The sequence below is a fragment of the Oenanthe melanoleuca genome, chromosome 20 (assembly GCF_029582105.1).
Source record: "Oenanthe melanoleuca isolate GR-GAL-2019-014 chromosome 20, OMel1.0, whole genome shotgun sequence".
NCBI classification, from domain to species: Eukaryota; Metazoa; Chordata; class Aves; order Passeriformes; family Muscicapidae; genus Oenanthe; species Oenanthe melanoleuca.
The window spans coordinates 45,060-70,109 of record NC_079353.1 but is presented as its reverse complement, the minus strand read 5'-3'; the positions used below and the strand labels follow the sequence as shown (position 1 = coordinate 70,109).

The 25,050-nt window shown below is 36.2% G+C and overlaps 2 protein-coding genes across 21 annotated transcripts in view; one reads left to right on the top strand and one right to left on the bottom strand.

Annotated features, from left to right (window-relative positions):
- SULF2 (sulfatase 2) overlaps positions 1 to 5,618 on the top strand; it is an 81,805-nt gene extending 76,187 nt beyond the window's left edge. For all 6 annotated transcript variants that reach the window (XM_056507742.1, XM_056507746.1, XM_056507741.1 and 3 more), the window contains 7 exons: positions 1,433 to 1,492; positions 1,906 to 2,075; positions 2,442 to 2,584; positions 2,805 to 2,928; positions 3,410 to 3,440; positions 3,728 to 3,784; positions 4,815 to 5,618. In XM_056507742.1, the coding sequence (XP_056363717.1) occupies positions 1,433 to 1,492; positions 1,906 to 2,075; positions 2,442 to 2,584; positions 2,805 to 2,928; positions 3,410 to 3,440; positions 3,728 to 3,784; positions 4,815 to 4,845 (616 nt within the window). In that variant the 3' untranslated portion in view covers positions 4,846 to 5,618. The remainder of the gene's footprint in view (positions 1 to 1,432; positions 1,493 to 1,905; positions 2,076 to 2,441; positions 2,585 to 2,804; positions 2,929 to 3,409; positions 3,441 to 3,727; positions 3,785 to 4,814) is intronic.
- A 1,590-nt stretch (positions 5,619 to 7,208) lies between these two features.
- NCOA3 (nuclear receptor coactivator 3) overlaps positions 7,209 to 25,050 on the bottom strand; it is a 52,143-nt gene continuing 34,301 nt past the window's right edge. For 11 of the 15 annotated variants that reach the window (XM_056507732.1, XM_056507731.1, XM_056507726.1 and 8 more), the window contains 16 exons: positions 24,943 to 25,044; positions 24,006 to 24,146; positions 22,758 to 22,905; positions 21,507 to 21,895; positions 20,372 to 21,249; positions 18,784 to 18,919; positions 17,510 to 17,698; positions 16,770 to 17,009; positions 15,536 to 15,662; positions 14,644 to 14,833; positions 13,530 to 13,826; positions 12,957 to 13,061; positions 12,335 to 12,560; positions 11,928 to 12,102; positions 11,211 to 11,349; positions 7,209 to 10,356 (listed from right to left, as the gene is read on the bottom strand). In XM_056507732.1, coding sequence (XP_056363707.1) covers positions 10,345 to 10,356; positions 11,211 to 11,349; positions 11,928 to 12,102; positions 12,335 to 12,560; positions 12,957 to 13,061; positions 13,530 to 13,826; positions 14,644 to 14,833; positions 15,536 to 15,662; positions 16,770 to 17,009; positions 17,510 to 17,698; positions 18,784 to 18,919; positions 20,372 to 21,249; positions 21,507 to 21,895; positions 22,758 to 22,905; positions 24,006 to 24,146; positions 24,943 to 25,044 — 3,494 coding nt within the window. In that variant the 3' untranslated portion in view covers positions 7,209 to 10,344. The remainder of the gene's footprint in view (positions 10,357 to 11,210; positions 11,350 to 11,927; positions 12,103 to 12,334; positions 12,561 to 12,956; positions 13,062 to 13,529; positions 13,827 to 14,643; positions 14,834 to 15,535; positions 15,663 to 16,769; positions 17,010 to 17,509; positions 17,699 to 18,783; positions 18,920 to 20,371; positions 21,250 to 21,506; positions 21,896 to 22,757; positions 22,906 to 24,005; positions 24,147 to 24,942; positions 25,045 to 25,050) is intronic. The other 4 variants (XM_056507737.1, XM_056507738.1, XM_056507739.1 and 1 more) reach the window with 4 other exon arrangements.

Genomic DNA, 25,050 nt, shown 5'->3' with positions numbered 1-25,050 from the left:
TACAGGTCCAGTGTTTGAAATTGTTGTGGATTGTGGATGTGGCCAGTGTGGATCCTGCAACACCATTTCAGCAGCAGATCCACTAAAATACGGAGATCAAAAATTTCTTGTATTATGGGAGCCCATGTCAAAAACTGCTTAAGATGTAACATTCTAGATGGTAAATAGACAGAAAGTTTATATTGGTTTATAATCCACTGCTTTCAAAACTGATTAACTGAGTTTACATGAACTGAGTTTATTTAATATGTACTGTAAAGATGAAGTTATTTTTGGTGAATGTTTTATAGAAAATGTAAAAACGTGTTATTTTTCAGACTGATACAGGGTACACTTATATTCATGCATAGCATTATTAAAATGACTAATCCCATTGAAATCAAAGAAATTAGTCATCTGAGTTACATAGTTAACATGAGTTACTGGTTAAGTGTTTGCATTGCAATTACTTTGATTTAGCATTTAGAATTAGTTTATGAAATGCCCAGCATCTATGCCAGATTTAAAAACTGACTGAAGAAGATAGTTCTTTAATAATCTTACTTTGTTAATTTATATTATACTGATTAAATTTATGAAAGCTCCCAAAAGTATTAAGAATTTAAAAGATTTGTTTTGAAGGGGATTTTAGTCTGGCAACTAATTGAATTCTGATGTACAGTTTAGAAAAACAATATTTATTAAATTAAGTTTGTGTTTGCTGTTTTGTGTAGATAGTAACTTTATCAATAAGAAAATATTGCCATTGATTGAGGTTGTTCTTTTTTTTAACTTTGGTAGTTCCGCAGAAAGGAAATTTCTGCAAAACTCTGTAAGAGTTTCTGGAGAGGCAAAGCAATAGTAACCCAACAAGAATGTGTATGTCTGCTTACACTCTGCCTATTTCTGAATATATTAGACACTGCTCTTGCTGGGACAGTTCAATCCATCTTGTAAAGTTTTCCTGGAACTTCCAGCTAGTAATAATGGAGGACACCCCCACACCTCATCCACAAAGCTGTGCAAATTTTTGCACTCAGAAGGAAAATAACAGGAGGGCAGTACAAACTTGTCATTATCTGAACAAATTAGGGAATACTCAGTTGCAGAAATGTAATTTAATTAAAAATCTATTTATTCTACATGCCTCATGTAGAAAAACAACCAGTTAAAGCTAGAATGATAGTAACTTGTAGCTGGACAAGGATATACATTGCAATGCAGTGTTAGCACACCGGGTGTCACTGTGGACAAAGGATCTGAGATGCAGTGAGGCTGTGAATTGCCTGATCCAGTCGAGTGAGTTTGCCTTTATTCATCACCTACACTAATAAACTGAAGGGAAGAAGTGGCGCTGGATTAAATCTGCTTCATATCAGTCTGATAATGTAATTATCAGAACAAGGGCAGCTGTCTTGACGTTGTTCACAAGCAATGTGGTTTTATTTTCCAGTTACCATTCAAAACACAAGAGCAAACTGAGACACAAAGGATCCAGTCTTCATCCTTTCAAGTAAGTGAAGAGAGAGGACGTGCAAAATGTAATATTAATATTTGGTCTGTACACACAGTTACACACTAGGCAATAGTAGTAGTATTCAATTTATCCGGTATTAAAAAGCATAAACACAGAGACACCTGAGCGAGGAACTAAGCCCATATCAAAATGCTTGTAAATTCTAAGATAAGGTCTCTGCTTTTGAAAAAAAGCACATTGCAAACCTTGGGCCTACAAGCCCCTTTGGCTGCTTTTTTTTCCCAGTGCTACTGAAATTCAGAGTCATCTCCATTTGTATGAAGCACCATTTAATTAAAAAATGTGGGTTCTTTCCCTCCAAGCAGCTTATTTTATTAGCTGCTTCGGGGTGTTTTAGGTATGTTCAAGTCTAACAGAGTTTGTTTGACCCTAATGTTTCATGTGTTCAGGAAAGCCCTACAGGAGAAAGACAGGCTGTGGCTGCTGCGAGAGCAGAGACGGAAGAAGAAACTGCGCAAATTGCTTAAGAGAATTAAAAATAATGACACATGCAGCATGCCTGGTCTGACGTGCTTCACCCACGATAACCAGCACTGGCAAACTGCTCCCCTCTGGACACGTAAGAATACTGTAAACCAGTGAATAGATGGGCAAATTTTGGCTAGAACAAGGAGGTAAAACCAGCTGCAAATAAGCTACAGATATTGAATACTGTATACTGATCTGCAAGATATTTCACCATCTGGAATGTTTCACAAGCAGACAAAGCAACTAGACATTAGATGTTTACTGTAATTAGTCACGTCATGTGGCTTACTTATGCAGGGAACAAGGAGCTGATGCTGGAAGGCATTCTCTGCTTTAGACCTCAGGAGTGAGAATGAGAGTAACTGTCTGAATAAAGTAATACCATAAACAGAAGTTAATTAGCAGTGCTAAAGACAGAAGCACGTAGCTTATGTCTTTATAACTCTTCAATTTGCAGTGGGCCCTTTCTGTGCCTGTACCAGTGCCAACAACAACACGTACTGGTGTTTGAGGACAATCAACGAGACCCACAACTTCCTGTTCTGTGAATTTGCTACTGGATTTTTGGAGTATTTTGATCTCAATACCGATCCATATCAGGTATCTAATCATAGATCTTGAGACCACAGCTCAAGAAATACATCGTTACTTATCAAAAATAAATTGAAATCATCCAGTATTGCTGAAGGATGTAGTTAAGGCCTGTATCATTTAAAGTAGTATAACATGGTTATTTCCTGTTACAAATAAGCTACCTGTATACCAAAAGTTACCAAATTACAGAGCAACCATTACTAACAAGAACCCCTGTTCATTGCAGCTAATTAATGCAGTGAATACACTTGACAGAGATGTTCTTAATCAACTGCATGTCCAGCTCATGGAACTCAGAAGTTGCAGAGGCTATAAGCAATGCAATCCAAGAACTAGGAACATGGATCTCGGTAAGTGCCTCTTCCATTGCACTCACAAACTCCCCAATGAACCCCAAAGGACTCTTACCTTTATGAAACTTGAATCAGTCAAAAGCATTTTAGGAGTTACTTTTGCTAGTAATGTCCTGCTGAAGGTAATGTCTGCATTCTCAGATTTTTCATTACAAACATGTTCAGTTTGTATTATGTCATGTTTTTAAGATGAAGAACGACCCTTAGCATAGTGATAAATGTTGCTGAGATGCAGAAGACGAGGAAGGAACAATATTGGTGAAAGAGGGAGAAAATACCCCAATAGCAACTATGAAGCTCATGGGTCAGTTCAAATTGGGAGTTCTGGAGTTCTGCTCCAGACTTCTGCTCAGATGTCAGGGCATACTAGGTTACTCAAGGCATCAGGAAATTTGTTAAAATCTTGAGTCCTTATTTTTTAAATTGTGATTTACCTCATACAGGCAATTGTTAGTAATGTTAATTTTTCTTCACCTAGGGCTTAAAGATGGAAGCTACGAGCAGTACAGGTACATTTAAAAAAACCCCTTATATTATTATTCTTAAGTACTACAAGTACTACTTTCATGCTGAAAGAGCTAAGTGTGGGATTGGGAACCACAGGGAAAGGCCTTGCCTGAAAGGGCATTTGAAAAACCTTTCCACCCCACTCGCTTTGAAACATTGGAGCTATTTGTTCTGATCTTAGTAGTCAAAATTCTGGCTGAATTCTCCTTCCTCATCTTTCAGATTGTGGTGATGGTTGTTTTCTCAGTGATGGTTAACATTTTTTCTCCTTTTGCTACTTGAAAATTAGGCAGTTTCAGCGTCGAAAATGGCCAGATGTGAAGAGACCATCATCTGCCAAGTCACTGTGAGTTGGGAGCAAGTCACCAAAAGCATTAACTTTTACTTACCTTTTCCCTTCTCTTTTCGCATGCGTTACCTTTTTTTCACATCATCATCTTTTGTCACAAAATGCTTAGGAGGAAAGTCCTCTAAATTATGCAAGAAATACGATACTGCCATCATTACTGATAACTATTGCTGCACAAAACCTCTTGGTACATGTTTTTTGGGAATCTTGGAGCATTAAGGTCAAGGCAGTTTCAAACAAGTAAAGGTAGATGCTCAGTTAAGAAACCGATTATGGTTAATTGCCAGTAAAAATTAAAGACCAGTACACTGGTTTTGTCTAAATTTGAATTAGTAGCAGCTACCTAGTGGTTTTTCACACAATCAAAAGAAAGAACAAAATTGACTGTAATTTTTCATGAGTAGTGAGGCAGCATCATGTATTTTCTTGCTTTTTATTCAACTACAGCCTTGTGCTGTGAGCAGAAAAAGGAGTTTAAAACAGAAAGTATACTACAAGACACATTTATGTCTAAAACTGCCTTTTTCTTACTGAGCTACCCTTTAAAACTTGATGATGATCTGGCAGTTCTTAAACTGCCAGAGCCCAAAGGTGTGGTAAAAATTTAAGTATATTAAAAAGTTACCGTTGCCTGTTACTGTCTCTTAGTCTCTTAAAAAGAAGGCAGAGACTTCAATTCATTAAAAATCATAAAGTGCTCTCAAACTGTGCAGTGGAAAACACAGGTACAAGTCCCTTCTTAGGCTAAGTCTGATCATCCTGCCTGAGAGGAGTTGCTCATATAATGCAGTGGTTTTATTTCTAATTGAAGAGATCTAAGACTGGCTTTAGAAACAAAATGAAGGTTGAATTAAAAGCTTTATACAGATTTAAGTTTCAAACACTGTTGGATTGTTTGTGTCATACACGTGCTATGCTTTTATTGGTGTTTCCATTGCTTTTTACTGTGTGGAACCATTAAAAATACCTTTCTTGCTACCTTTGACTAGAATATTATATACTAAACTGCATTTGTTCTGTTTTAAAGAGGACAACTGTGGGAAGGCTGGGAGGGCTAATCTCCCCCAGCTGCTGCATCTCTGTGAGGACGCAAACACACCAGGACTTGAATCCATATACAGACTCAGTGAATTGTAACATCCACCTGAAGGACTGGATAAACTTTGAGGCTGAAATAGATAGACTGTTTGCACTTCTGAGTGAGCTGAATACAAGCAGTGAAATTACGGGAAATACTGCCAGAAATACAGGTCTCTGAAATCCACTGTTGTACCTGCTTTTTTGCTTTGGATTATACCTCACCTGCTTCAAGAGACATTTTACTTCAAGAAGACACAACTAATGCTGATTCAGGAATTGACAGAGGAAACCCAGCCACATCCCAAAGAGGACTGCCACTGCAGCAGTGTTTACACAGACAGTTGAAGGGACCTTCAGACAATTTCCAGTTCACCTGTGTCTTTAGAGATCATGAGAAAAACTTCAGAGCCAAGTACAATTCTAAAGCAAGATTTAGAAAACAAGGATGCTTTTGCTTATCACTGGGGTAAAGGTAATGGTTGAAAAGAACTTTGAAAAGATTCAGGAACTGAAGTCAGCAGCACTAAGTGTTCTCAACACCATTGAATTTCTTCAGTTTCGTCTGAGAATACATTTTAGTTCCATGTCTACTTGTTCATCATATTGTCACCTCTATGAAAATTAGAGAAAATCTTGACTAACAGGATGCCAGATTTTTGGAGGGGTTGTGTAAATATTGTTCAGTGTACTGTTTGAAAATAAATTCCTTCAGGTTGTGAAGAAATTTGTTAATAAAAAAGAGTGTAACGCCCACACACCATTTCTCAAAATGCTAAGTCAGAATCTATTAATTTTTAAAAGTGCTGAAAAGTTTCAGTAAATGTACATCTTAAATTTTAACAAAATCAGATTTGTATGAAGGTTTTTTATGTGGTAATATTATATTGCATGTTCAAAACCAAAACACTTCCTTTGAGAAAGCAGCATTTGTTTAGAAGTGTAACTTTTACACTTATTTTTAAAAATGTCAGCTCTGAGAGTTCAATACTTGTAGTCAATAATCTAGTTATACTTTAGTCTGCAAAAAAGTAAATGTTCTGAATGAGAGTTACTGTTCAAAGACTTTCACAGGGCAAAAAACCCTATAATTTTACTAAGGAAGCACAGTGTACAGAATTATTTGAGTAGTTTCATAGGAACATTGTAGTACAGGCACTAGTGGTGAGATTTGTATTTATCATTTGTTTTATGTTACTTTGCTACCATGTTTAAAGGCAAATGCCTTAGGGTGCTTATGGGACAGACTCAACCAACTGTGGCCTTCACTCCTAACAAAGAAGTATTTTTTTCAAAATGCAAACTTAACTTTTTCTTGTAGAAATGCAGTGTAAAAATACAGCATGGAAATTATTTTGAAACTGTTCCTGGTTTTGCAGTTAGGAAAATCAAGTGGAATTATATACCACAACCCTTAATCAAAAAATGGACTTGAATTTAGGAATGAAAAAAAAAACAAAACAAAACAAAACAAAACAAAACAAAACAAAACAAAAAAAAAAAAAAAAAACAAAAAAAAAAAAAAAAACAAAAAAAACAAAAAAAACAAAACAACCTCAAAAAGCAGAAGTGGAATCTTTGTATATGCTTAGTAAGATTGGACTTATTTGTATCACGTGGTAAGTGAAATACACTGCCCAAAACTTTTTGCAATTTTTTTAAAGTATGGAAGTAAAATCTGAATGTCTGTCTTAATCTAGCCATGTATTTTCATTATAACATGTTTTCATGGATTATCAGAAAAATCTACTAGATTATAAAATCCTGGATCCATAAAAGTAAGTAAAAAAACAATTAAGTTCCCCAAAACCCTCACATTTTTGCTGCTTTCCGGAGAAAAGCAGCCATTCCCAGTGTGCATGCAGAATTTGCACACCCTTGTGTGTTTGGCCTAGTCTCTGGCCAGGTGGGGTTGTGACTGTTACAATCCTGCAGGGCCAGTGTTACTGCACGTTACTTGTCACAGAGAAGGTTGAAGAGTTACCTTGTCCCTTTATAGAAAATACTGAACTGAGAGACTTGGATGTGACACAAGAAGCAGCTGGTATTTAATGAAAGGTATGTTGTTGTCAAGTTTGGGGAAAGATACCACCTCTTCTCCTTTCAGCTCTTCTGGAGCTTGCTATTTAAGTTGAAAGAGACATAAATTCTAGCTGGTGTCAGTGCTAAATATGTCTCATAAGTGAAAGGTCTCAGTTGTTACTCCCTCATCTTTAACAGCCAACTAAGATAAAATGTAAAATCATTCTTTATACACAGTTTTCATCGGTGATAGCAGGGAATTTTCTCTGACCTTTACTGAATAATCAGCCTTAAAATATTTGCTCACACAGCGTCACCAAGATTTGATTTTAAATAGAAACCTTTATTTACATTATTATTAACATCCAAACACAAAAACCAGAAGGGCACCTTACAACCAACCCATCAGTCCCCATGATTTCTCTGTTTTGCACAATAAAGGAACAGATATTTCAAGCAGTACTTAAAATGTAAACTAAACTTAGATGCAATTCTCAATACCGTATGCCTTCTCCTGAGAATTTTTTAAAATATTGCTCTCAGAATTACATGGTTTCACACTTGCTGTATCTTCTGTCATCTGGTGGTCTGCACATAAATTCTGTAATAAAAGGTGTGCTAACTGGTGCAACATTCAAGTAAGTTTTGTCTTGTGACAGAAACATGGTCTGAATCTCACTTCTGAAGCAGTACTTTAGGCCAGGAAAAAAGTATACTACACACGAGTTTAATAAACACATGGTTTCTGTGATCAAAAAAGTAACAGATATTGCAAAACAACACTCGTTTGTGCAGCAGTGATCAGAGGCTGTTGTACTAGCTAATTCATCTCTTACTACTGAATAATATTACATGGGTTTTATTTAAAAAAAAAACATTCAGAAAAGTCTTCTGCTCTAGGACCAAAGCAAAATTGATGGTGGTAACTAAATGTCAAAAGATTCCAACTAGATGTACTATTTAGTGCTGCCATGAAAGATGATATCAATGCATTTTAAAAATGCCCCCTGCCCCTTCATCAAGTTTAAACTAAAAATCCTTTCATTGAGAAAAAAAAAAGTAGGTACTCATCTAAACATATGAGAAAAGGATGAACCTTTATAATGTCAGTTAGATAGGTACCAGTTATACATAGATGTATAAATAGAATTACTAATTTAAAAAAAAAATTGTACTGCAAGATGTATATAGCAGTATATAGTCTAAGAGCTCACCTAATGAAAGCAATTGGTGTTTGTAGTTTCCATCAGTATAATGAACAACTAGAAAATATAAATAGTGTTCTACTCTGATTTGATACAAAAAGCAAGGGATTGTTGCCTTTCACCCTCAGTAAGCAGCATTTAACAAATAGATATGTTCCAAGAAATGAAAAAATGGAAGTTCCTTAGGCTCTTAAAAGTTTTGCATTACAAACACATATTAACTGGACTGAAAATTTCAAATAAATGCTGTGATAATCTATATACTGAGTACTAACGGAAGATACAGGCTTCCATGAAATAGAGCAATCGACTCTGCATTCCCTTTGAAACACAGCTGGCTAGGCGCTAAGGATGAATTTTTGAGAATACTTCTATTGAAACCTACTTCTATTAAAATGGAAGATCACTGAATATTGTGAACAATAAAACCTCCTCTTGATAACAGTACCAAGAACAAGCAAACAGGAACACAGATTAGGTTGGGGTTTTTTTGGTTCTTTTACTCACTTGGGAAAAAGCAGTTTTCCATTACAGAATGAACAACACAACAGAAGCACCACACCTCCTAAACATTTCTGGGTCATACCCTATGAAGGTTTAGCGCTTTAATTCCTTGTAACTGCAAAAAGTGCAAAGGGATCTTCATTTCAAGTACCCAAAATGGAGGGGGAAATAAAAACCCCATGCTATCAGCAAGTAATATGTAACCAGACTTAAATACTGCTATGACAGAAATCTGCCTAGAAAATACATTCATTACTATTAGAATAATCCAATGAGGTGTAGACATTTGGTTAAAGTGTGGCTTAATATCCTTAAAGATTTATGGATGTTACATAACAACAAATATTTTGCAACAGATAAACATTTTCAAAGAACATTTAGAGTTCATTAAAATTGACCAAAAAGAATAAATCCAGATACATCAACTGAAAAGGCAACCTATTGCAGACAGACATGTCTGTCCTGACAAGCTTTAAGATCTTACAGCGCAGAGCCTTCGTGTTAAATTGCCTTAGGTAAAAAGAAATGCGACAAAAGTGCTCACAGGTGGAGAAAATTTTGAACAACCGGTCTTTTTTTTATAAAAAGCTCTATGTTAAAGATGCAAAAACAAATGAAGTGTTGAAGACCAAAGAATAGAAATATGTTGGCCAAAGTCAACCAGCTTTGAAGTCCTTAAATTTAATTTAAAAAAATTCCATTTGGACCTCAACTACACTCTGTTTCCAGAAATCAATTTTGTTAAATATTTAGCTTCACAAACTCTGCAAAAATGAGTTAGTGACCTACAAAAGTCATATATATAGTACATTGTTTTAAAGATCATATTTACAAAATTTATTCACAAAAAGACTGCAAAATTCTGATTCTGACTGCAGTGTCTTGCCTTGAGTTTTCTGAAGTTATTTTCAAAAAAAGATTTAAATTATTGCTCTAATTTCCATAGACAGAAAACATTACATTATGCAGTCTTTTCAAATAATTCTTAAGAGATTGTGTTTGAGAAGGAACATGAGTACACCCTGTCTTCATATTAAGTCCCTATCAAAGACATTGCATTAATCCATTATATATTCTTCTATAAAGTGCACTCAGCTGCACAGCATTATGTAAATATTAGTCACAATTGTGTTTTTAAATAATTTAAATTGTTTATCCTCTCTTTTTAACCTGTGGTTTCAACTGACAGGATTTTGGACTAGCTCGTGCCAATTGATTTTGCACTGCTACTTTGCTTGGGAAATCCCTGACTCTTGGTGTAATAGACTAAAAGCAGCATTTATATTCAGGAAGTCGTATAAAAGAGTCAAGGATAAGAACTACATTCTCTGTCAGATATTGTTGTGAGAGAAATCAGAAAATTCTTACCACTGTCACTTCTTGTGTCACTGGCACTTTTGTCTGCCTGGGTTAAAGGGCTTTGGATAGCTACAGTAAATAGATAAGGTATACCAGGAGTCTACCATCAAATCTATTAAAACGGCCTTATGAAATTTACATTCCTAGAGGAAGAGTGTCAAAAGTATTAGTGACCTTTTTTTGTACCTGAAATCATGCAGTAATACATAGGCTGCCTCTGCTAAAATGTATTTTTGTTGGGTAGGGGTTTTTTTGTTTGTTTTCCTCTGGATGAGGAAATTTATCACTGGTTTCTGTAAGCCCAGTATGACTTGCCATGAAGAATGTGTCACTTTCCTTTCTAACATTAGTGCATTCAGCCATTCTTGTTTGAAGATGTGGTTCTAGGTGTCAGCAGTATTTCTGTTAAAGAAAAGATACTTTCATCAGAGAAGACATCTTTGCTGAAAGAAATGGTTTGTGCACTGCATTTGCAAGAAGGAACTACTGACAACCAATGCCTAGAAGCAGAAGAATAGCTTTTTAGTGCTCCACTTTGAAAATAAATTTCTAGAGAATAATGCTGTCCTAGAATTTCCTACACACACTATTTGGGTATCTTTATGACATGTAGATTTGGAAAATCTGACATTTCACCTTTATATTAGCCTCTTTATAAAAGGCATTTATTGTATTAAAGTTGTTCCAAAACTTCACTTATCCCCCAGAAGTCTTCATTATTCTGACTGCTTCCTCAGGTATGCTGGATAAAATTTCGTGAGGTAATTTTTACTTCAATAGATTTAGCTTATGTCAGTATTATGTTGCTCATTCTAGGTATTTTTTGGAAGGATTGTAGCAAAGTGTACAAAAATTTTGTATTTCAGTTTTCCTTTCAGTGCCTGCTATTAGCATTTTCACCTTACATGAGGGGTCTAAATTTTCCGCAGTTTCTAGATATGCATACACAAGTTATTCTAAGTTATTGTAAGAACAATTACCAGTATCAACGTCTGCCAGAAGGATATTGCACTATCAGGATTCTTAGCCTGACTCGTAAGAGCTATTAAATATAATTTTCAACATCTGCTGCAGATGCATTTCACAATGTCCATGGGGTTTTTTCTGGGGTTTCTCCAGGTTCAGAAGTATTTAATCATTCTTTGTGCAGTTTAAGGCTTGATCCTGCTCATGATATTTCGAAATCAACAGCTAATCCCAGCTTGGGTTCATTGTGAGATAGGAAATCTTTTCATCATTCTTGATGTACAGCTTACCTGGTCTGGAGCCATGGGCAGTCCTGCCATAGGCATGGTGTTAATGCTTATCTGCCCGTGGCCACTGCTGCCGTTCATGTGCATCACACTGTACGCTGCTGGGCTGCCTTGGTGGCTCAACTGCTGCTGCGGAAAAGAGCTGAAGTACAAAAGGACAAATAAAATTACCTTCCAAGAAGTTCACACACTGATGTATTGCCTTCCCTGCACCAGTTGTTAACATATAAAAAATAAAACTATTTTCACATTTACCCGTTTTTACCTAGTATCTGTTTAACGTGGAAACTCCCCTTCTAAAAGGAATTTAAGTTTTTAGAAATGCACAGTTATATGCGTATGCCTTATATAACTTATTTGGAGGCCACTACTATAGTATCATCCACTGTAACACTATTTCATATTTTTTGTTTCTCCACCCCCTCCCCCAAGTTATTTTTTCTTTAAATATTAAGTTAATATTTAAAGACTGAACGTTGTTTCTGGTTACAAAGATTGTAGAGGTGCAATATGAAGCAATGGAGATAAGCATAAAATACACTTCATCATTTTATTTCCTAAACCAGAACAGGATGAAGGACAATACAGACACTAGACAGTTATTTTTTTCACCTTGTAAATCCTTTTCCCACTACATGCTATTTAACATAGTTTCTACTTCCATCAGAAATGAAAGACACTTTTTGAGAAACAGGTTGTAATAATAATCTTGAGGTTCACCTGTTTCTGGGCATGCTTCCTGAGGGCCAACCCTTCATCTCTGAGGACTGGTACATTGCTGCTGACTGAGGATGCTGCAGCATGGGGTTCTGGGAGGGTCCAATTCTTGATGATATCATTGAATTGGGAGGGCTTGATACTTTACTAAATGCAGGATCTGGTTGCTGACTTATTCCTTAAAATAAAACAAAGGAGACAGATACAAAATACTTCAGTTATCATCACTTAGTATTTCTAGTTTATCTTCTTGCAGTACTTGGAAGGGGAAAAGTCATCCTTTTTTGTAGCAGTATATTCCATTTTTCAGAATGATTGGTATTTAGGTAGTTTGGATTAATAAAAAAAGGAAAAGAAAACCAAACAAATGAAAAAAAAAAAAAAAAAGCTAAACATGTTAGTACTAGTACCATAATTAGATGAATAGGGGAATTGCTGTGAAGGAACTTGAGCCATTGGAGGGCCTGTCAAAGCACTATCCATGCTTCCTGAGGCTGTCACATTTGGTGGTGGACTGAAGGCCTGAGGTTGCTGTTGCTGCTGCATCATCATTGCCATCCTCTGTTGTCTAAAATGGTGACTTATTAGTTCCCTGTTACGCTGAGCCACCATTTGAGCATTAAGAAAACCTTGCTGCTATCCCCCAAAGAGAAGAAAAATCATATTAGAAGACGTTCTTACAAATAAAATCATGTCAGAGTCAATCAAACTCATTCCTAAGACCCAGCAAGTCAAAGAAAACCCACAGCCAGTACAAAAATTAATCATGAAAATATTAAGACAAAAGTTTTCATTAAATTGTTATTGGTGCTAAACAAATGATGGTATTTTATGTGGAAAAACTTGGCATACTGAATTGACAGCATGACCTAATGAACAAATTCCACTGCAAATCACAGCAAGGTAAAGGTAAGGGAGGTAAAAAAAACTCTTAAAAAAATTATACAGAGAAACAAAACCAAAGAGGAATGCTGTAAAGCCGTGAAAGAAGGTTGAAATTCTAAACAGATGGCTACTGTGATATGTACTTACCTGGGATCCCACCTGTGGCTGCATAACTGGTCTCATCACAGAGTTAGTACCACTGATGGGATTTTCCATTTTTATTTCAATCGTTTGACGGGTCTGATTCATGAACTTGGAAAAAGATATTTTAGCACTATTAGGGTTGAAAATTAGCTTGAAAATATCAGTATCTGAACAAAGTAATGACAACTCCTGCAAAAACACTTTCTTTATAGACCTCTTGAATCCATAAACTGCAATGGCTAATTTTTGCCTTCTCTGATGTACCTGAAGAACCAAACTATTTGTTTAAACAGCTCAAACACACAAAAAGGAAAACCCTTTAAACAGTGCAGCATTAACCAAACCAATCTGTAGCCAGGGAGGCTGACAAAGGAGAAACACTTGTCCTAATAAATGTTCTTCTACTCCTACAGCCATCAGGCAATTCAACATGAAGCACTGCTAAAAGGAAAGATCCACCCTCTCAATCCTCTGTTTTAATGTCCATTGTCATATACGTAAAGCAACACAATTCCGTGTGCAAGTGATTCTATTCTGAAACATGAAGGAAGTGTAAATATAGGAGCAAAAAATTACCTGCTGTCCCTGAAGCCTCTGCTGGAGCTGCATGCGCAGCTGCTTTGGTGTGCTGGTCCGAGGTCTCACCATGTTTGCTCGGGAATGCATACTTGGTAGAGGAAAACTGCTTGCTTGGGTCATCTGGTTCATCATTGAATTAAAAGATGGTTGTTGTCCCTGGATGGTACTAAAATCTCCTGGCACTGCTGCCCCTTGCCCTTGATAGGGTTGACCATATAACAAAGGCTTCTGGTCAATCAAAACTGAAGATTCCTGACCTTGAAATGAATCTTGTTTGGGTTCCAAAGCTTGTCCCTTCAACAGATACAGAAGTGCTTTCACTAGGAGTATATATAGAATTCCTAAAGAAGCAACAAAGCTAATGCAGCATAATACACCAGCCAGCAATTTCTTGGGTAGAACATAGCATGGACAGTTCCTGTTAGTTCTGTCTCCAAACTAATGAAATAACAAAAGTGATTAATAATAATGATAATTCCTTTTAAAATCAATTTTGCTGCACACTGCGTACACAAGCAAACCAGTGTCGCCATTCAAGCCCTTCTGCACTGTTTGATGCTATTTGTACAAATGATAGTGTCATGTGGGTCTTAGAAACTTCCAAATTACTCACAGAATTTCTTTTTCCTATTTGCTAGCCATGCAAATTCAACCTAGAACTGAAGGAGAGGGAAGTATCCACATCACTGCCAGTCAAATAATCCACAATTTAAACTCAGCTAACAGCAGACTAGTAAGGAAACCCAACAGAATTATATTATATATGATTATATATATATATAGAATAGAATAGAATTATATCAAATTCATCTTATAAAATTATAATGAATTACACCCCAAGCTCCACCTACATAAACCAAGGCATTATACAATAAATTTCTGTAAGATTATGCTACTTTATATTTCTTGTCATGCACAAGAAATTTAATCCATACTGAGCTCCTCCATTGAAAATCATTAGTCAATGTAAAGGTTTCCAAAGGAAAATGTATGAATATGAACATGAGGATATGAGGAGACTAAGTAAATGAGGAGGCTCTCTTCACTTTCTTTTCAAATAACAAAATATTGGTCCTTGGAAAATAAATGGCCAAAATATCTGTTTACTTACTTGGTTTACAAGATCAGGAATTCCTAAGGCTCTGTCGATTTCTTCCAGACCTGTGACATCTGTATTACTCAGTAGTGTGTGCAGCTGATCCAGAAGTGCCCTTTCATCACTCTGCCCTTCCATATTTGGTGCCGAACATAAGAGATCATCCAAAGAGCTTCTAACTAGTTGTCTATAAATAAAAAAACCACTAAAATAATGGAATCAATAAGGTTGGAAAAGACTCCAAGATCATGGAGATCAGACTTTGTGCAAATACCACCTCGTCAACCACGCTTATAGCAATAAGTGCAACATCCAGTCATTTCCTGAGCACATCAAGGAATGGTGTCTCCACCATGTCCCTGGGCAGCCCATTCCAACGCCTGACCATTCCATTCTTTCAGTGAAGAAATTCATTACAACCATTACAAGGAAAACAACAGTTTTTATATAATATATTGACTTGGATATGATTAAGTATTATAGTCACCCAGATGACTGAAGTGAGACTTAAGTCTTAAGTAGGACCTAAGTCCCAAATTTATGTCTTAAAATATCCAGTCACCTTCCATGCATCCTTGAACATATAAATTCTGTTTTCTCCTGGTTTCTGCCATGTGCCACAGAGATACAATTTCAGTCTCCGATCTCTTTTTTCTGTGCCTCCCAACTAAGTGGTTACTAGACTTTGTTAGCAATGCCTTTTGTGGAGCTGGGTTAAAAAAATATCCAGTGTCAGGTGACCAGCAGAAATGGAAACATTTCTGAAGCATTCCAGAAATGGAATTCTAGCTCAAATCTGTTATCCCCATTGCATATGCTACTCAATTTTATTTCCAGGTCTTAAATTCTTCTGACTGACAGCGAACAGTTGTATTTAGGATTACCTTAAAACCTTCCCCAATTCTACCTGTTTTGCAAACCCCGTGATGCTTGCTCCATGGACATCATATTGTCAGGCCACAATCCAGGTTGGTTAGAAGGTTGAGGCTGTCCATATGGATTCCCTCCCATGTCAATGTTTATCTCATTTGGCCCTGCAAGGTAAAACATTTGTGTACTTTTTTGAAGACCAAAAGGTCTTATCTTGCTGTCCTAGTGCTCACATTAGGATGATCACACAAATTGTCAAGCAGCTTCGTGAGCTTTCCATTGTGTTTTACAGTGTATACACACATAAACTCACAGTCCAGATAATTTCTCATATATAACCGACCACAGATTTAAATACAGCAGACAGTGATCTAGACCCACTACCCTGTTAGAGCAGAATTGCTATTTCTAATCCTTTAGCCTCTAAATTGGAGCATGATAGACATAGCACTTTACATGCAAAAAAAACTGTACAAAAATTCTGGACAATGACATCTGGGTACCAGCAAATATACACGGTCATAGTGACATCAAAATCTGGCATTTTAAATTCCAATACAGAGGGGAAATCAAAAGAAACATGATGTACATAACATTTTGCTCTTTGGAGTACTTTCTTCTATCTACATATCCAGGGACATACAGCACTACATAGGAGAGTTTATGACATCCCATTATTTTCCAGTATCTATGTGAATCACTTAGCATCAATAATTTCTAGGAAGCTAAACTGGAAAACTCTGACTTAGTCAGGACTGCACAAATTTTCTCTGTATTTAATCTTATATGCATTTGTTGCATTGAAATAGTAAGTCTGTTTAAGAGAACTGATGACATCCCTGGTAGCTTTCCATGATAAGAAAGGAATGCTGTGTATTTAAGCTATTTTGGGGCATACTATTGGCATATATCAAATAGGATGAATTGAATTAACCACAATATCGTCACATATGGAATCACAGATGCCATTTAGTTCCTGGAATTTAGCAGAGAAGTACTGCACTAAAGAAACACGAAAAATTATCTCCCCCACCCCCATCTCGGGACCCAGAAAAAATTATCTGTGTATGAGACACACAGCACCAGAAGAAAACAAGAACATCGCCAAAAAGTCATAAAATGTCATAGGGAACAATAAGAGTCTCTACCTCAAAAAGCCTTTCAATGAAAATCTAGCATTTTACCAGAAGTGCAAATATTCTTATGGTGAATGCTTGCCAAGAAACTGGTGAGATAGTGCTATGTAGGACAATAAGAAGTTAAGAACTTACTCATGTGAACCATTTGCTGTTGCAGCATTGGCCTAGTACCAGGTACGCTGTGAGAGCGAACAGGCAGACCAGACACAGAACCCCCCTCTGGGGGCCTCAGGAGGGCTGCACTAAGTTCAGCTCCTGGTCTCAACAGTGAAGCAGAACTTGTGGATTCCAATCTGTTCACTTTGGAGTTTGGCAAGCCCCAGTCTCCTGACTGATGTTGATTCATCACCACACTTCTGCTGGGAGTGCTTGCTACAATGAAGAGCAGAAAACACAAAAAAGTATTATCTGGAGTACATTATGTATTTTGGTTTTAGAATTATTTTGCTATTTCACCAAGTGCACCTGCTAATGTCAGAGCAATTGACTGAAGTCCTACAAAAGCATCTAGAGCTCACCATGCCAAGTTCTAAATCATACAAAAACTGTATGAGCCTAAATATACATAAAGTTCATAATGACTGGCTGCCACTGTGAATTGTTCTTGCTTCTATACATCAAAAGCACCTGTTAAACTAAAAACTCTTAAATAGTAAAAAATAATTTAACTACTTAAAAGTACTGGTAATGACACAGTAAATAGCTATGTTCTTATAATTTTAGCTAAGATAATAATTCAGAATTATTAATGATGGTAAAATAAAATTCTTTAAAGTTTCTTCTAACTGAAATTTGTATTTTTATCTTGCAACTTTTTTTACATAAAAGCTGTTTCCTTTAAAATAAGAGCTGTTTGTATACAACCAACAAACCCAGATTTGCTCCAAAATTTTCTTGGTTTTCAATCATTCTTGGGCTTCCACCCATCAAGTTTTGCTTTTGTAACATGGGGAACACATTGACATTCTTCACTGAAGCACCTGAGCCCATAGGGCTGTCTAAAGACAAGGCTCTGTTAAAAGGTGGGCGAGTAGTCTGCACAGACTGGGAACTCTTCACACCTGTTAAAGAATTAAAAGATGCATGGAACTGTACATTTTAAATAAAAGATGCTATTAATGACTTAAATTAGTCTCATCTCTTTATGAGCTCATACATTTGATCTCAAGGAAGCCAGAAACAGTTATGTTGCTTATGTTTTCACAACAAAAACTCCCATTTTGAACGCATAGTTAGAACCTTCTGCAGAAAAAGTCAAAGGCACTTCCCTTTGACCCTAGACAAGAAAAGAGGTTCATTCAAATTTAAGTTCTGTAATGAATTTAGTATTACACACTTCTTGACACCTGTAAGTGGACTGCCCATACTTTGCTTAACTCCCACATGGAGGTAAAAAGAAATGGTTCTGTTTGAAACAGCTACAATCCAGACATGGTGTGTTCCTGAGCAGTGTCCCCTACAGACAATTAACCCACAAATCACTGTGCTTCACAGCCAATAGTGTCAGTGACCTCATGTGTTCTTGCACTTGGTTTTATATTTTTCATTATCCATGTTTCATCTCCTTCGGTTATCTCAGCAATCCACTGCTCTATATAATCAAGAGATGACCAGTGTCACGAGAGAACGCAACAACTGCCACGATGCTGGTCTGTGAGCAGGGTCATCCTCCCCTCCTCCTCAGCATCCTGCTAAGGAAGAGGATTCCTTTTGATGTCAAGGGGGAGTAACGATTAGAATTTACTGGTCACAAGATGTTTTCACACAGAATAAGAAAGAAATTAAAAGCTTGTCACCAATCCTATATTACATCCCTAGTCATCAGTAAGGGATAAAAATTCCTGATTTTAATTTACAACTCACAAACAGTTTTCCTGATGACTTGCCTCTGAGAAATTTACATTAGATAAAGTCAGAATAAACCATAAAACAAGGAACTTCATTGAGTAGGTAAGTTCTGTCAAGACAGTTAATTGCTTATATAACAGCCTATGAAAGCTTAATTAGCCATTTTGCATTACATTTGTCCTTGAAGATATAGGAGATGAAGAAAGTATTCTCTAAGGGTTTGAGGACACATTATGTTTACATCAAGTAAGAAGAAAACCCTAACTTTAAAACCCAGGCGGTAGATTTAATTCCTTACCCAATAGGGCATTTCCTTGAAATGACGCTTGCTTTGTTCCAGGGTTATTTCCATTTGCAGACACAGCATTATTGTAAAACTCTGAACTAGTAAGATCACCCAGAATTGCGTCCAAATTATCCAAGTCTCCATTCATCTGAAAATGATGCAGTAAAATACCAAGGTTATTTACTCGCATGTGGCTATACTTCAATTTTTACTTAGCTCACTTATCTTAAAGTATATGACTCAGAGACAAATGTTTTAATTCACTGACACTATCTTGAGCTATCTTTTAACTTTGAAAGAACTTCAGCTATCATTTAGGTACCTTTTTTTTAAAGAGTATTTTGTGTGGGTGATTTTGAGAATTAGACAAAACACACATAACTAACATGATAAACACTTCTGAATACAAATACTTCAATCCTCACAAATTACAAAGATAAAACCACTAATGATAGCAAACAATATAGAGAAAGTGTAGCATTCAGCTATAACATATCTACCCATTCAGCAATAATGTATCTATCGCTACAAGACACAAAAATTATGCACAGGTTTTTCTGGTCAGTTGGAGTCCCAACTTTCTTTAAAAATTTGTCTTTAAATCAGGTACAGTTTCAATGGAAAAAAATTATTCATACATAGTGGATCTGCATCTTTACAAAAGAAGCTTCTCTGAATACCCTAATTACATCTCAGGAGCCAGTACTGAAACTACATGTTGTGTACTATTACAGAGTTGTTAGTGACTTTTCTGCAAGTAGTATTCAAACAATGTTATGAGATATTTCATTTATAGTCATCCAGGAGCTAATATAAAAAAATGTTTCAGTTTTTTTTTATGATTTGCCCAGTTATTACTGATTTGGCAAATTCAAGGTCTAAGAAATCAATATATCTTCAGTAAACTCTGCCATACTGACCAGTACTGTTTCTTTCAAAGTTCCAAATCTTAGAACTTAAATATAGAAATGTTATATACAGATTATAATTTTAAGAACATTTGTTCCTAATAAGTGTACTGCTGGTTTCAGAGTAGTTGTTCCATGGTGCTAGTTTTCTGTATCATGACATATATATATATATATATATATATATATATTTGGAAGAATATATTCCCTCATTTACGGAAAGAAGCACTAAAACCAACAAATGAACTAAACCAAATCATGGCTATTTCAAGTATTACACATTTTTGTGTACTGTTTATATTTTCAAAACTAAATCATATTTTACCTTTTGCTCTTGTATTGCCAGCTAATTACAGAGGCAGTTACGGCCCCACTTCCTCCGAAGCCATAAAACCAAACATGTGCTAAGATCTAATTTTAAGGAATAATTTGTAAATATTACCTTAATCGTACCATAACTTAAAAATGTTAGTCCAGGACTTCAGGACATCAGATCTGGTTATATACATATTCTGTAGTTCTTTCTGTTTGTGCTTTTTCATTCACAATTAAACCTGAGTTTATTGTCCCACATCATTTGCAGGGAACTTTTTCAGAGATGTTTACACACGCATTCTGTAGAGCGTTCTATATTTAGTCATTCACTGCAATAACAAAATATTAGTTAGTTCATTGCCATCATTTTACTGTACCTCCTCTGCTGGCTCCATTTTTATTTTCATTTCTTTTTCTTGACTTGAAGTAGGAATTGTAGAACTTGTGCATTGTCCCATCTTACTATCCAAACCTTCTATTTTAGGCTTCAACTCTTTGGAAAGTGGGTCCTTAATATCATCTTTATCTAGAAGATATCTTAGTAAAGCATTGTTTTCTTTCTTCTTCGGGCTCAGTTGTTCCTGTTTGACAGTGCCTTCTCCACAGGAGCGTGTGTTACTAGCATCATGATACGTGTCTTTACCAGTAGCTTCGGCTGTGATTTTGGCCACCTCTGCAGGAGAATTACCATTCTGCAACAATTTATGTAAAATCCTGTGCTTCTCTTGCAGGAGCGAGCCATGCATGTTTGAGGAGGAAGATACCCCTCCAGATGTTGATGAGGAAACTCCTGAAGGACTGGTAACATTGGTAGAAGCTTCTTTACAATTTGAGTCTAAAGGTGAGTTTGATGCTGTAGAATGTCCTCTTTCATCTGAGGAGCATGTGAGCAGCTGAAGCAATTTTTTATGCCCTTTGCTCTCAGATGGTCCTCTCTGACTTTCAGATGCCTCCAGATTTCCCTCTTTACTATCTTTTTCACTAAGGAGATCTCTGTTTGACTGGCAGATAGAACTTTCCACTTGGTTTTGTTCACAATACAAACCAGAAGGGCTTTTGGAGTCCTGGGTACTTGTCTTACTTTGCTGAGTTATGCTAATGTTTGGGAAATTATCCAATTTTGGACCCGGAGAAGAAAGTGTTGATAAAAGAGAATTTCCAACACCCTCACTAATGGCTTGCAGAGCACTAAGAGAACTGCTGGAGAAAGCGCTGTTGCTAGTGTTACTGGCAGATCCCATTGGCGAGTGCATACCTGTTATCATGTGACAGAGATCAAACTTATTAGATTACAGTACTGCCTGTATCTACTCTTCCTTTGGATTATGTATGACTGCCACATTGAGTTAATAATTTTTAAATATATTTTTACCATGAAGTCAGGTATACTACATTCAAGTAACACATATAAGATCATATAGAATGGTTAAAATGGATGAAAGATGGAATTCAGATAGACGTGAGAAAAGACAGCTTGAAAAGAAAAAACAGCATTTAGCAAAAATAAAATACCTGTAACTGGAGAATACTGGTGTGAACTTATTTTTGGACTCCCTCGACTCCTAGGAGATACCATTAGATTCTGTTGGTTGGAAGCTAAGCCAGGACTACCATGCGGTGGGCTACTTATATTTAACCCACAACTGTTACTCTGATAAGCAGAGGACTGCATTCCAGGTCCAGAGCTCACTGGCCCCATATTCCCAGGGCCTCCATATCGAGTGCTGGTGAGCTGACCCACTGCATTGGGATCTTCCATCCCATAGCTCCTGTTCTGCATTGGCATGGCTTGACAAGGTGACATGTTCATAAGGCCATTAACAGAATTTGTGTTTCCAGTCACAGGTGTTCTGATGTTTTGTCCAACAGAATTAGGATTTGGCCGATATCCATTTTGTTCTCTGTAAATTCAATATTGTCCCCAGAAACCCAAAGAAAACAAATTAAAACCTTATTTGGAATCATGTGCTACAAATACATTATTAAATAATTGCCCAAATATTTTTTCCAAAAAAGAACAGTGAGAATTCAAGCTTCCACATTTATTCACTACAGAAATGCTTGATCCTTTGGGAGCTTCGAGTTATAAGCACATACAGTATCAATGCCTCAAAAAGCTTTAATCAATGGTCAGATTATTAATCAGATTCAAAGATCCTTCTTCTTTTACCCCCTTCCTGAGTCAATGCCTGACACCATTCTACTGTGCATATCAAAGATGTGTGACCCTGAACAAGCTCAGTTACCAATTTTTGAGCATCTGGAGCACTCTAATGCCAGGAGACACATTCCCTCCAAAGTGACATTTCAATTAGTCTTACAAAGAACAAGACCAGGTCATAGGGAATACTACTTAAGGCACATTTCAGTTATGGATGATGCACCTGAGATGATTTTGTTGTCTTTTTAATTGGTCTGCAAAAGCACGTGACCGAGCATTTATATTTTCAGTGTTTCATCAATGCTATCACAAAAGACTAATAAAAACATAGCGCAGACTTTTTGCAGGTATAGAAAAAAATTATCTTTTGACTGTGACAGTTTTTCTGCCGCACAGTTAAAATGAGACTCTGTTAGGTTTACACATTTATTTGTATGCTATGCAGCTCTGTTTCCCAAACTATTCCCCATCTGAACTCTAATCAGGTAAAATATTTTTGTACCGGGCAAAATATTTAGTATTTTTCTCAGGTTATCTTCAAGGTCAGATGCATCTTTTAAAACTGTGACACTTAAATTATAAACAGATACTACTAATTTCACCTTTGAAGGAAGTGGGTAGAGACAAATCCATGGCGGTCATTAGTTACAGGATTTCGAAACAGTTTACTCTTCGTTTGAGCTGTCACTGTGGTACCATCCGCTAAAGAAAACCGATACAATGGGGTTTCAGCCTGACCCTGAGTATAAGCTGTAAAGGGAATACACAAATATAGTTAATATTTAAAATTCCAAGAATTATTAATATGAATTATAAGATATTTTTGACACAACACTTTTCATTTACTGAGGATTTAAAAAAAAAACCCCAAACCATAAAACTTTAGAAATAAATAAAAAGACATACCCAAGACAGAGAGAGAGGAAAAAGAAAGTATTCCACAATTTCTCCTCTATCAATAGAGTCACAATAAAAGCAAATGAGATTATTTTGATGCTGCAATATTTTGTGCTCACCAGACACAACTTCTGCATTTGTCAATAGACCTCCAAGGCTAGATTATAGATTCCATGGCTCCGGCTCGGGGAAGCATTTCTAAGTTTTCTTCAATCAAAAAATTGTGGAAACTATTAGTTTTAATTTGAGCTTTGCATCTTGTTAATTTAGGATTCATTTGATCAGTTATGTTGAAGAACTTCTGGAAAAATCCATTTTCTGACAGTATGAGTTTCTCTTTATTTAATATCCCCTGTGCTCTAACTACTTTGTAAATCCTTCAAAAAGACTAGAGTTTGGAATAATTAGAAAACATCATCTTTCTTACTACAGACGGTGGCACTACTTCACTTATCTAGCAAGGTTATCTGTGGCACTGTAAAGCTGAAAATATTTTGAGCTCTGTGTCTTGAGAATAAGAAAAACGCATCACCACAACTGTTACCACTTTCAGAGGGGGGGGATCTTTAACAAAGGAAAGGGTGAATTAAAATAACATTAAAGTAACATTAACCAAAATAACAAGCTAATGATAATTAAGGATGACATATTATCATAGACATATAACTGTCTCTGTCATTGTTGTATCTATCTGCAGATGTATCTGGTATTTTCCAGGTATTTGATATTTCCAGGTGACAATTTCCAAAACAAACAAATTGAAAACCAAAACAACTTCCAGTAGAATTTCTTGTTCTCAAGGGGTCATCCTCCTTCAGCTGGTAAATGAATCACAGTAATTAACAAAAACCATGAAAAAAAAGGAACACAGGCAGAATTTAGCATGTTTTTCAGAAAAAAATGCAGCCCCTAGGAGAAGCAATATGACCCAAACATTGCAAACTAATTTTTACCTTCATGATAGTGGTGTTTATTTGACCATGACTGCCCATCATTGTGGCATAAGAATCTCTGAATACACCGACGAATTGTATCTTCAAAGCCAGGTCTCATGGAAGATCGTAATGAGTTTGTATCAATGTTGACAAGTTTCCCTTAACAGGAAAGAAAATACAAAAGTTAAACTCTTTATGACTATGACAATTTCTTTTTGTATGAATACAGTACATTTCATAAGGCTCCAATATAACACTTTTAACCACAAAATTCTGAGCATGCAGAAGTTACATTTATGAATTATCTGCCATATGAGACTATGATACTGCTTGTTAAAGCATCACTATATTTAAAGGGATTTATGTAACAGGGTAAGAGGAGGTTAATCACCCGCAGGTCAATGTCAGAGCTTCAGAAAACAGTAACTTTAGTCTCTTGTTACAGGTACCTAAGGCATGCACATAGAGTAAAATTTTTTAAAATACTGACCAACTACGCTGAATGAACATCACAAACACAAACTGGCATCAGAAAAAATCCCATTTAGATTATACAACTCTTTTGATTTAAACACCGTAAACCAATTTAAATGATAGTTCATGTATTGTATAAAAATACAAACATTCTAAAGGACTTGCACTCAAATCAGTTATGACCTAAAATATTTCTTCTGTGTAAAGGAAAGCAGAACGACAACCATTTGCAATGCTCGTTAAAACACAAGTAATGCCTTTTACCAACCTACCGAACAGTAACACATGTAAGAAAATTCCTGCCACAGGTTTTATTACCCCTCACTACCAACAATGGTATATTGTAAAAAGCAAATTGGGAAACCTCAGTAAGAATTCTGTTAGTAACTACAGATACACAAGACATACTCCATTTACTTAAAACAAGAGCACATGGACAAAGAAGACTCCTTCATACCTTCCTCCTGGATATACTTCCTACCTGAAAGATCATGTCTTGTAATAAAGCTCTCTGGATTTGCTGGAAATACCCTTTCGGCAGTTGTGATATGACGTGCCACACAAATCATGCAGGACTGCAAATCTGTAT